Source organism: Eubalaena glacialis, chromosome 1, assembly GCF_028564815.1.
Source record: "Eubalaena glacialis isolate mEubGla1 chromosome 1, mEubGla1.1.hap2.+ XY, whole genome shotgun sequence".
NCBI lineage: Eukaryota > Metazoa > Chordata > Mammalia > Artiodactyla > Balaenidae > Eubalaena > Eubalaena glacialis.
Window position 1 is genome coordinate 39,773,707 of NC_083716.1, and position 12,783 is coordinate 39,786,489.

The window sequence follows — 12,783 nt, forward strand, 5'->3', positions numbered from 1 at the left end:
GAGTCAAAACAGACACTTTGGGGTGGAGTGTGGAGGGGATAGCGGGTTAATGTATTGGGTTGTAGACCACTATGAAGTTAATACTGGGCACCATTTAACCATCTCTTCCTATTTTTACTTCCCCTTACAAGCTGAGACCCAGAGGAAAGACCTATAAATGAACCCACTTACTTATCTCAAGTTAATCCAAGGGGAAAGTGTGAAAAATAAATATAACTAAACTAGTGCCATTAAGCTTATTATAACACCTGGTTTTAGTCAGATTCTCAGTCTCAGCTTTGAGATTGATGAAATTTCCAGCATGGAATAAAGATTAAAGAAGATCCCTGAGCAGTGAGGCAGGGCAGGAAAGCAGAATGACTTTTCTAACTCTTTCTATGTCATGTTCCCAAGAGTGTCAGCAATAGGAAATGGAATGGAAACTGCAGTCGAAGAAGTGAGCGATAGGCATTAACGTCACTTCTTTGCTCTATGTTAAAATAGCCCTCCTTTCATGAAGTAGGAAACATGCTACTTATAATGGCTATTGGCAGGCATTGTTATTACATGATTGAGTTTTTAATTTTTTTCTTTTTCCCCAGAAGTCCCACATGTCTGACTTCATATCAGAGATTATAGTTTAGGATAAGATTTCTGTAAGCTGTTTGTAGTCTTTTTCTTTTGTTTTAAAATTCAAGATTCATAATTTCTATGTTTTCAAGAGCTTGATTCTTGCATAAACCTGAAAAAATGCACTGAATTCTAAAAATCCTAATGTTACAGTTCTTTAGGAATAAAAATGTGCGGGACAGGGAGCTCTAAAGTTGACTGGCAGTTCCTGCTTTTCCAAGACCTTCTTGTCTTGGTTACAGAATTGTAAGAACATCAGCTTTTGACTTTAGTTAAGCTTTCATGGTGTCCATTCATTGATTGTTTCCCCTTATCCCTACGGACATTTCTTCTTCATGAAGCAGTAATACTTACTGTGTGAAAGAATATGTAAGAGTGATGAAGAGTTGGGGCTGGAGTTAGGATCAAACAGAAGGAACATGGAACCTTATTGGGATGGAGAGTGTGGGCTGGTAATGTTGGTCTAGTTATATCCTATTTCCTTTCCACATTTGCCTCGTATCACGTGGTTGCTCATGTGGATGTGGTAACCTAGGAATCAGTGTTTGGGCCACGGAGAGGTTAATGAGGCAAGATGGTTTGTAAGATCTCCTTCCTGATTCAATGACCACGTGACTTAGAATGAGGGTGGTGGAGCTCTTCACCTAAAATAGAAGAGGTTGAATGGATGTCTTTATGTATTTTCTGTATATAGCACACCAGTTGCTGCTGCTTCCTTATGTTCCATGGGTGTGCTGGAACTGGCTTGCACCAGCTCATGAGAGCTGATTGTTAAATATTTAGGAACTTTGTGAGTTAGTGGTTAAACTTTTGGTAGCTTGAAATTCACTATGGTGAGTGTATTTGCACCACAGAAACTGACAGATGATACAAATGAGGGCTATTCTTTTTTCTTTCAGAGAAACAGTTTATCAACATACTACTGCCTATACCATACTCAAGGTGGAGAGCATTGCTAATCAAAAAAGGCACTCTTTCGGGACTTCCCTGGCTGTCTAGTGGTTAAGATTCTGCGCTTCCACTGTAGGGGGTGCGGGTTCAATCCCTGGTTGGGGAACTAAGATGCTGCACGCCCCACCCCCTTCCCCACCAGAAGGCACTCTTTTTTTGCTAAGCTCAGATTTGGATTCAGAATCCTTCTCAACACACTGCTTTGGATAGCAGCCACCCATGAATAGGACTGAGTGCATGAGATAAGTAGTATTTGCCAGCTCTGCCATAAATGAGTTTCCGTCATTGTCCCTGGTATTAGGTGATAGTATCTTACACTGAGGAAGGTTGCCTGGGGTTGACACTTTTGCTGGAACATTTTAGTAATTTTTGACATGAAGTCAACACATCTTTCACAGAGAAACCACAGTAATACCAAATTTCAGATTACAGTTGATTAAAGCATAATCAGGTATAGGTATTCAGCACTAATATAGCATTTGAAGTCAACTATACTTCAATAAAAAAGAGACATTTGAGCCAAAAAAAAAAAAAAAAGGTACTCAGCAACATCACTAATTTTTTCTTTTGTTTTCTTGATGTGTATATACCACCCCAAAACATTAATTATTCATTTGGATGTTCATTGATTAATTCAATGAACATTTACTGAGTCTCTTTGGATTAGGTATCTATTGCTGTACAGCAAGTCATCCAGAAAACTCAGTGGCTTAAAACAACAATAATCATGTATTAGTGCTCAGGATTTTTGTGGGTTAGGAATCCTAGAATGGCTGGGTTGGATGATTCTGACATATTAGAACCACCGTCACATATCATTACTTTTGCATCATGAGGTTGAACTTGGGTGTTGGCTGGGGCTGCGGTTGTTTGAAGCTTGCCTGAGTCTGAAGGGTCACCTTCTATGGTTGCTCACCAAACGGCTAGCAAGTTAGTGCCGACAAGATGGTTCCTTTCCACATGGGCCTCTCCACAGGATTGCTGGGGTGTCCTCAGGTCACAGTGGGTGGCTTCCCCAGGCCAATAAGTGTAAGTGTCTGTGTCTGGGAATATTGAGTTCTTCATTTTGGGAAGTGAGGCAGTAAAGAGGACTTTGCACTGCTCCCGAGATGCTTTCCGCCCTGGTATTGCATGACCAGTTTGCTCTCTTCAGTTAAGCCTCTGATGAAAGGTAACATCTTTGGGAAGATCTTTCCTCAGTAACACTATCATGTTCTTTTGCCTTACCTAGCTATATTTTTCTTCATAGAGTTTATCACTGTATAATGTAATATTGCATATTTATTTATCTTTCCCTCATTAGAATAAAAACTTCTCCAGGGTAGGGACCTCATATGTCCCTAGTGCTTAGAACTGTGTCTGGACATTGAGTGGGTGAGAATACTGGTTCTATAGTTAGACTTGGATCTAGACTCTGACTCTGCTATTTATTAGATCTGTGGGCAAATTATTTAACTTCTGTACATGTCAATGTTTCCAGCAAAAGATAAGATTAAAAATACCCACCTCTTGGTGGTGTTATAGAGATTTTTAAATGACATGATGTATGTAATACCTAGCATTGTGCTGGTACACAGCAAGAATCTATAAAATGTTAGCGACTGCAATTATTGTTGATGTTGTTGTTACTGAGATGATAAACTCAAGCATAGAGTGAAAGGTCACTTGACAGGGATGTCACTGATATGGCTCAGTGATTAGACTCATCAGAGCTTTTTCTCAGGCTACGCTCCTATGTTATTCCTCTTCTTAGTTTTGTTTTGTTTTGTTTTTCCTTTCTTAAAGGTCCTGAACAGGCTGCAGAGTAAATATGGCTCCCTGTACAGAAGAGACAACGTTATCCTGAGCGGTACTCACACACACTCGGGTCCAGCAGGATATTTCCAGTACACTACATTTGTGATTGCCAGTGAAGGGTTTAGCAATCGAACTTTTGAGTACATGGTTGCTGGCATCATGAAGGTTGGCAAGGGACCCCAGAGGACCCCAGTGTTCTTTAGCATTGCTTACAGTGGTTTAGGAGTGGTTTGGTATGATATGGAGAGTCCCTGTGGGATCTCGGTCTGAGCACAGTCTTAGCACCTACTCCCCTTTCTCCTTTTTGACTCCCTTGTCGCTTCTGGTTCCGAGCTGTGGGCTGCTACTCCTGAGGCACTGATTGATTGGGAGAAGAGGGTCCTATGGCAGTAAGCCTCATATAGTCACCCAAAGACACAGAAAACATTTTGTATCTAACCCTTATAAATTATAGGGTCCCACATAGTCAGTTCTCTGCACAAAGTCACTTGAAAAGAAATCCACCAAGGAAATCAAAGTAATTACACATAATTTCAAGCCTTCCTTGTATTTCCCAAAGAGCATAGAAGGGGATCCAATTTACACCACACACCCTCATTTCTCAAGTTCTCTATTGCAGCTCTAGACTGACATGGGGCTCTGAACTGATACCCTCAAACTCTTCTCCCATTCCTGGTTTGGGTAGCTTTTACTACTCTCTCCTGTCTTCCAGGTAATTATTTTCTCTCATAGAATCCTTGCTAATGTTTTCTTCATTCCTTTGTCTCTTCGGTTTAGTCTCTCTCTACTTTTTCTCATAAAATTACCACCATCCCCGCCCCCAAATCCAGGGATCCAACTGGCGAAGGAAGAAATGTCTTTACACCAATGTTTTTCAAAGAGCAAATAACGATCTATGAATGGCTTTATGAAATCAATTTCATAGGTTGTGATAAGCTTTTAGAAAGGAACTAAAAGAGGTTGGAAAATAACATAATGCATGACACATAGGGTATAGTTTGTATTGTGAACTTTTGTTTTAGGATACATATCTTGATGTGTATTAAGTTATGACGAAAAATGTATTAATTACTGTATTTCTCAGTCCAAAAAGTTTGAAAAACTCTGCCTTAGAGGGTGTGGGCAGGGGGGTGGAGAGTTGTAAGGTCAAGTCTCCCATTTTGGCCATCTGAAATGGCAGACAGTTCCTGACTTGGCAGTCCTGAGACACTCAGGTCATTCCTTATACACAGCATTTCCTCATCTCAACCCTGAAGGTCATGTCTGTTACCCCCAGAATGACACCAGCCCTGTGGCTCTCCAGCTTTCATCCCATAGCAGGGACAAGTTGGAGACAAAAGAAATTGTCCACAGGGTTCTTCTATTTATATCAACTAAGTCCTAATGCACACCAGGATTTCTAACTTTACAACTTTTTTTTTTAACCTATAGAGCATTGAGATAGCACATGCAAATATGAAACCAGGCAAAATCTTTATCAATAAAGGGAATGTGGATGGTGCACAGATCAATCGAAGCCCTTCTTCTTACCTTCGGAATCCACAGTCAGAGAGAGCAAGGTGAGGGTGCAATTATCAAGATAAAATCATGTGTTTCCTTTAGGAACCAGCAACAAAATCTAAGAACAGGGTTGTTACTTGATGGGTATGGTGAGATCCTGAAAGGGTATTAAAGCTGAAATAATTTAAAAACATGCTGACAATCTAAGACAAGCAGAAATAAAAAGAGAATGCAGAAGCACAGACCAGCCTATGCACACGTCTTCCCCCTTTGCTGGATGTGGGAGTCAGATGTGAATGTTTGAAGGACTCTGGGCTTTCAAAGAAGGCACAACTGTGGTCTCATCTTAGCTTTGTCACTTCCTAGTTGTGTAACCTTTAGAGATCCACTTAAATCTTAATTTAGGGGTTCTCTTCTTCTCATCTGGAAAATATAAAAATGTGCATAACATATATTTGTTTGACTAATGAATAACTCTTTTTATTACATTATTCAGAAGAAATTATTTTAGTCCAGGAGAATGTAGTATGAGAGAAGAGATAAAAGAATAAAGCAATTGGTGTGAAGAGCAAGACATAAAACTGGCATAATTGAATGGGACAACTAAGGAAGACCATTATTTTTTAATTTTTTATGTGATGAACGAGGTTTGTGACAGAAGAGAAGTACTTGGCTACTACGGCAGAGTAAAATAATATCGCAGTTCAACTTGACCACTTGACATTTCATATTTGTCTCTATATTTTTTAAAAGATTTCAAAGGAGTTGATTTTTAGAAAATATAATCTGATTTCCTTTGAAAGGACATAAAAGAACCCTTTAAATTGTAGGTCAGGAATGCTTTTGATTTTGCACATTCCCTGCTATTTTTAAGAGATTTCACTAAAATTTAATATGAGTAGATATTTCAAAGACAAATCCTTTTCTTAAGAAATAATATATGCTATATAATATTGCATATTTTACATAAAAATGTATATTTCTTCTCCAGTTAGCTGACCTAATGCCTCTTTGCTCACAGTTGCAAATTATTTCTTAAGCTGAGAAATGAGATCCTGGATGCAGTTTGTAGAACTACAGAGTGTCAGGGAGCCTTGCTTACTGAGAGTCATTTTGGTTTTGGTTTTTGTGTCAGCTTCTGCTCTATCATACATGAGGGCCAGGCTCTAACCTAGAACTCACTAAGTTTCTCTGTTTTGCTGACTAGGTATTCTTCAAATACAGACAAGGAAATGGTACTCTTGAAAATGGTAGATTTGAACGGAGACGACCTGGGTCTTATCAGGTACTCTATTTACTTTAAAAAAAAAAAAATTTCTGTTTGAATGATTTTCCTTAATTACAGGGGGGGAAAAGAGACCAGAATAATGACAGCAGAGGCTGAGAATAAGCTGAGTGGTTGAGTCATATCTGGGGTCCAGCCATGGGCCCTCAGGCAACGTTCTCAACATCCCACGGCTTAGTTCCTCACCTGTAAAACAGGGCTAATGAAAGGATTATGTGAATGAGGGATCTGGGTGAAGAAGTTTAGCATAGCGTCTGACATATGATAGGTTCAGTAAATGCTAGTGGTTTTTACCGTATCAAGATCTCATATGGTGGTAGACGATGATCTCTTGGAAATGAGAAAACAATCTGACCAACCAGCAAGTGATTATGGGTTTGAGGTTATTTACCTAAAAGGATTAAGTCTAATGTAGGACAATGCCAGTTAGTGATGAAAACAGAACCGAGACCACCTAACGGAAGCAGATGAGGCAAAATTACAGCTTGGCACAGATTTTAGCTCCATTTTATACGTAAGAAAACACGTGAATTTTGTTTTCTTTGACAAGAAGGCATTTGCATTCATATGTGATTTTGGTTGCTGCGATTGAACTGAGTCAGAAATTGTCTGGGTGGGTAACAGTCCCAGACACCTTGACCCGTGGACTTCCAAATTGACACAGACATGCCCTAAGGAAGCGGATGATAGCGCGTAGGTGCAAGAGTCAAATGGCTTGTGTTCATTCTGGGCTCTCATTCTTAGTGGCTGTGTGACTTTGGTCAAGTTACTTAACTGCTGTGCCTCAGTTTTCTTACTCTAAAATTGAGGGATAAAATGAGTCCTTAAATGTTGATAATAACTGTTCTTAAAGGTGGTAGGAGTCTGCCGGGGGATTATAGAATATCTAAGTGAAAGTTTCTATGTGAATAAAATTAAGTAAATTGAAAGTAATACGAGGTGAAGAAAAACATTGAAGACTGACCCACAGTTCAGATACTAGGGTTGGTCCTATAACTGGGTAGAGAACAGCATGGTGGTAAGGAGTTTGGGTTTTAGCATTTAGGTTTTAGATATAGGTTTTAGGACTTGAATTCAAGCCCCAGCTCTGCCCCTTACTAGCCCTGTGGCCTGGGGAAAGTAATTTATCTACTTACACCTCAAGTATTTTGTTTGAAAATGGGAATAATGATACCTCATGGGATTGTTTGAAGATTAAATGAGATAGTGCATACAAAACTCTAGTTCTATGCCTGGCATAAAAAGAGTTTAATAATTTTAGCTAAAAGGTAAGTAGTAGAATAACATTCTACCTCTTCTAAAAATGCCATTATTGGCATCTCAGAGTGCTTGAAATTCTTAGCATTGGTGTTACTTCTTTGGGGTTAAAGTGAGGTCACTAAAAATTCCCTGATAAAATAAACCTTATTATGTGGGTTGATATAATAGGACTCATTCTTTGATTACAGTTAATTCATCTACTGATTAGTTGCCACCTAACATTTAACTCAATAGACTTTCTAAATGTCAGGCATGCAACTGTGTGCTTGGGGTATATTATTATGAATAAAGCATAGTCCCTATCTTAGTTTTATAGGCTAGTGGGGTGATCTGGGCAGGAGACAGAGACAGACAGACAAGTAATCATAACGTAGTCAGATGGCCATCAGTGCTGTCACCTGGGCATAAATAAATGCTGTGGTAATTTGGAGGTGGTAGCACTGAGCTGTACCTGGGAGCATAGTGGAAGGCTCCAAAAAGGAAATGACACTGAACTGGACCTGAAGGAGCCATGGGATGTCTCATGGAGCCATGAAAAAACTTCATTGTGAGGCCAGATTATGGGCTTAGGTCAAGGAGTGGTTGAGAGATGAATCTAGAAAGGTAACCTAGCTCTTGATTTTGGAGCACTTTAATGGGGAATTTGGTTAGGAGACAGGATAAGGACATGTATGTATGACTAGTTAGAGAATTCCCAATTTGTTATGAGAAGAAAGTGCCTTTTCCCTTATAGTTTCTACTTAACTCTTGGCTGAATGACTGAGACCATTCATGATTCCCTTTTTTAAAATTTTATTTTATAATTTATTTTCAATTTTATTGGATTATAGTTGATTTACAATGTTGTGTTAGTTTCAGGTGTACAGCAAAGTGATTCTGTTGTACATATACATATATTCGTTCTTCTATTTTTTATTTTTTTAACATCTTTATTGGAGTATAATTGCTTTACAATGGTGTGTTAGTTTCTGCTGTATAACAAAGTGAATCAGCTATACATATACATATATCCCCATATCTCTTCCCTCTTGCGTCTCCCTCCCTCCCACTCTCCCTATCCCACCCCTCCAGGTGGACACAAAGCACCGAGCTGATCTCCCTGTGCTATGCGGCTGCTTCCCACTAGCTATCTATTTTGCATTTGGTAGTGTATATATGTCCATGCCACTCTCTCACTTTGATTTAGTTTCTGAATCATTGAAGAATGCCAAGAGGCCACTCAAAATGCTATTTTTGGGACCAGATTCTCTTTGCTTCCTTGCATATAACTATATAACATATCTGGAAGTCTCAAGGTCAACTGTCAAGGTTATAACAATGCCTTTCCATCTGCTGTGCTTAACAGCCTGCAATAACTTTCTGTTGTTTCTATAGCCGCCATATATTATCCTTGATGAAATTGCCCCTGCAATTGCCTCTTGTTGCATAGGGATAATTGCGCTTTGAATACATTAAAAATGATCCAAAACATAAAGTCAAATCCGGGCTGCTAAGTAACTCAGCCACCAAATGTAGGTACCTGCTGTTAGGCAGGATTCCAAGGTATGAGGAGTTTAGAAGCACAGAACCTCAGATTTGCAGAGCATGAAGAGCATCAAAGTTTAAACTTCAGCTGAGGTCTAGAAAGGTGATGCGACCTGCCCAATGTCACAGCCAAGACTATTCTCTTCACCCTGAAAACCATATTGAAGTTCATAATTTATTCCTTGCTACTTGCATTGTTGTTTTCATTTCTTCATTCAACAAGTCTGCACCAGGCACCTACTATGTGCCAGGCAGTGCTTTCCAGTTCTTGGAAGGATGCATTTCCAGTAAATGGTCCTAAAGTCAGGAGTCAAATACCTGTGTCTATGCTCCTTGAGCAAATCCTTTAAAATCTCTGAGACTCAGTTTCCACATTTCTCAAATGTAGATGTAACATCTCTCCACATAGAGATTATTATGCATTCATTTATTTATTGAATATTGTGGAAGATGTGTGTCATGAACTGAACTTGTACTATACAGATACACTGAGAAAAAAATTGGTGTCCTAGTTGTGGTTCTTATAGAACTTATAGTCTACTGGTGGAGACAAAAGGTAATCATATAGTCATACAAATGCATGTATAATTATAATTGGGTTAACTGCTAAGAAAGGAAGGTATGAAGAACTATCTTAAAGGGACTTGACCTGGTCAGGGTGATTGGGAAAGGCTTCCCTGAGGAAGAGACAATGGAACTGAATACCAAAGGAAGGGTAAGAATTAACTGGCAAAATGGGGGGTAAAAAAGAACATTTAACACAGATGGGAAAACATGTGCAAAAGTCCTGTGGCCTGTCTGAGGTGCTGATAGGTCTGTGTGGCTAGAGTGCGAGGACAGTGGGGCAGGGTGTTGTGAATTAAATTCAGAGGTAGAGACTAGATGCCATGATAAAGATTTGGGTCTTTAAACAAAGGGGAATAGAAAATCACTGAAGTGTTTTCAGCTGGGGTTGGGAGTTGGGGGCTCTTGAAGGGTTAGGAAGAGTAATGACTTGAGGGACGAAAGAATTATGTGCATGCAACTATTCCATAATCCATCAAGTCCTCTACAATTGTGAGGCCAACATTTGCCTCAGTTGATCTGTCTATAAGGAACATATTTCTTTTTGACTGATACTATTGTATGCAAAAACAGTAAATGATTTTTCTCCAGACGTGGAGAACACGTTTGGGATGTTCTGAATTAAAATATAAGCTGTGTGGCAGTCACAAAATTCACTTTGGGAGATTCTGGAAGGCACCTCAAAGAAGGAGTCTGTGGAGTGGAGTTCTGGGAGATCCTGATGTAGTAAGATGCTATGGAACGAAGAAACGATGAAGGGAGAAAACAAAACAGGTTTCAAATATCTGTACCAAAAGACAAATCACAGGGGTGGGCAGATAATCTGAATGGCGGCTCTGGGTGGTGGACAGCCCCTTCTCACACAGTCTCCTTAGTGCGGGTGGCTCTGGGAGTGGTAGCTGGGAACATTGACTCATTTCCTCAAGTGTGGTGCAGTGGGACAGGCTCTGTCTCACTTCTCTTCCCTTCTCCTATCTTTTCCCGTCTGCCAAGTTTCCTTTCTCAAGTTTGTAGGAGTGGCATGGACCCTCCTTTTTTTTTTTCTCACCTCATTACTCCTTTAGGAGTCAGTATGGCATGGCTCCTATTCATCAGAGCTGTAAGGAAGGTCTGAGCAGGTTTTTGAATGATTTCTCTATTGCCTTCTGTTTTACACATTGCAAATCTTTTTATTTTTACAGAAAAGGGTTATCCTTTCAAGGCACATTTTCAGAAGACAACAAGGGGCAGTGATTTGTGCAACCTATTTGAATAATTTATGTACACACTTAGAAAAACCCAATTTATGAAATTAATTCATTCGAATGATACTGACTTATGGAACTCAGTTTGAGGGGTGTGTGTGTATAAATCTGCTCTATGATTTCTGACTATGACTTCCTGAATTATAATTTCTAACTGTTTATTCTCTATGGCTCTCTATTCTCCCCCCTACATTCTCTCCTCAGTGTACTTAACCCCACGCAGAGAGCAAATGTGGAAACCTCAGTGACTGCCTTTCACCAGCCATTCTTGACCTCTTCTCTTTTCTCCATCTCATCATGTCTTTATAAATACCTTCTCCATTAGCCTTTGCTCTCGTTTGTGAAGCCCCGCTCTGTTTCTACATCCTGAATTTCTCTTTCTTATTCTGCCTCTTCTCGGTTGTTGTGAAGCTTGATGCTATCTTCTTGCTCCAACTTTCCTACCAGCTTATTTGTGCTCTCCATTTTCAGTGAAGTGTAGGCCTTGGTTATGTAGTGAGTTTTCGTTCTGTGTCTAATCCATCCCCATGTAAAGTGAAGGTGCTTAATAAGGGCTTTCTGATGACGAGGGTGATGAGAATTGACAGATAGCAGAGATTAATCATACTTGTTAATTTAAATTGTCCCAAGTTTAGAAACCAAAGCTGTAAAAGCCAGCTGTCATTAGCTGGCAGAAGACATTCGACTTACTTTCCAAAGTCAACCATGGTTAATAATCAGGTACATTTTCTTCTGCCCATTTTCCTATGTGGAATGTATGATAAGAAATAAACATGACTAAAAGGTCATTCTTTCAAGGTAGATGCTCTCTTGGTTTCATATACTATGGGTACTAGAAGCTTTAAAATACTATAAAAAATATTAACAATGTTATCTCCATGTATCTCAAGTGTTTTTTTATTTGTTTTTGTAGTGATTCTCTTTATACCTAATAATAATTTTTTTGTCTCAAAAATCTATGTATTTTCAGTTAATATAGCTAACTCAGCTCTCTGTAGGTTAGACTATGCCATATATATTTTTTCTATCATTTTCTTTCAACTTTTATTTGTTCTTACATTTTAGAGGTGTCTGTTATGAATATCATATAGCTTTATTTATTTGTTTTTTACTCTGATAATCTTCATCTTTTAGTGAGTGAATTTAGTTTATTTTTATGAATTATGATTATTATATATCTGGACTTGTCTATATCTCTTCACTTTGCTATTTATCTCACTTTTTCAGTGCTTTTTATTCTTTTTGGGATTGATAGACTAAAAAAACTCTTTAAATGGAAAATTATAGTTTCCAAAGATGGTGGCAACAATAGCTCTTATCTTATGTATTCTATACAAAGTGACCTTGCCAGTGCCCTTCAAGAGTGGAGATTTTTCCAGCCCTTGAAACTTGGCTAGCCCCGGGACCACTTTGATCAATAAAAGATGAGAGAAGTGACACTATGCCAGGGCTGGCAAAGTTGTTTTTTAATAAACTTTATTCTTTAGAGCAGTTTTAGATTCACAGCAAAATTAAAGTACAGAGATTTCCCATATACACCTGCCCCCAAACATGCACAGGTGCCCTCATTATTAACACCTCCCACCAGAGTGGTACATTTGTTACCATCCATGAACCTACGTTGACAGGTCATTTTCACCCAGAGTCCATAATTTACATTAGAGTTCACTCTTGTTGTTGTACAGTGGTTTTTAAAAAAATCTTCCTTTTGTTCATGTATTTCCTAAAATTTCTAAGGTGAACAAAAATAAAAATTTAAAATCATCTGGTAATCCTGGGCCTCAATAACTTCTAATATTTTGTTATATAGCCTTTCAGACCTTTACCTAATCATGTTTTTTTTTTTATTTTTTGAAAATGACACTTTATTGTATATACAATTTGGCAACTTTTTCATTTAGAATTACCTTATGAATATCTTTCAGTGCTACGTAGTATTTTTTATTTTTTTTATTATTACTATTTTTAACATCTTTATTGGAGTATAATTGCTTTACAATGGTGTGTTAGTTTCTGCTTTATAAAAAAGTGAATCAGCTATACATATAC

At 38.6% G+C, this 12,783-nt stretch overlaps 1 protein-coding gene across 1 annotated transcript in view; it reads left to right on the forward strand.

Moving 5' to 3' along the window:
* The window catches only part of ASAH2 (N-acylsphingosine amidohydrolase 2), a 76,249-nt gene that overhangs the window by 9,119 nt on the left and 54,347 nt on the right, over nt 1-12,783 (forward strand). Inside the window, exons 4-6 of the mRNA XM_061195609.1 lie at nt 3,346-3,522; nt 4,789-4,916; nt 6,065-6,142. Of these exons, the coding sequence (XP_061051592.1) occupies nt 3,346-3,522; nt 4,789-4,916; nt 6,065-6,142 (383 nt within the window). The remainder of the gene's footprint in view (nt 1-3,345; nt 3,523-4,788; nt 4,917-6,064; nt 6,143-12,783) is intronic.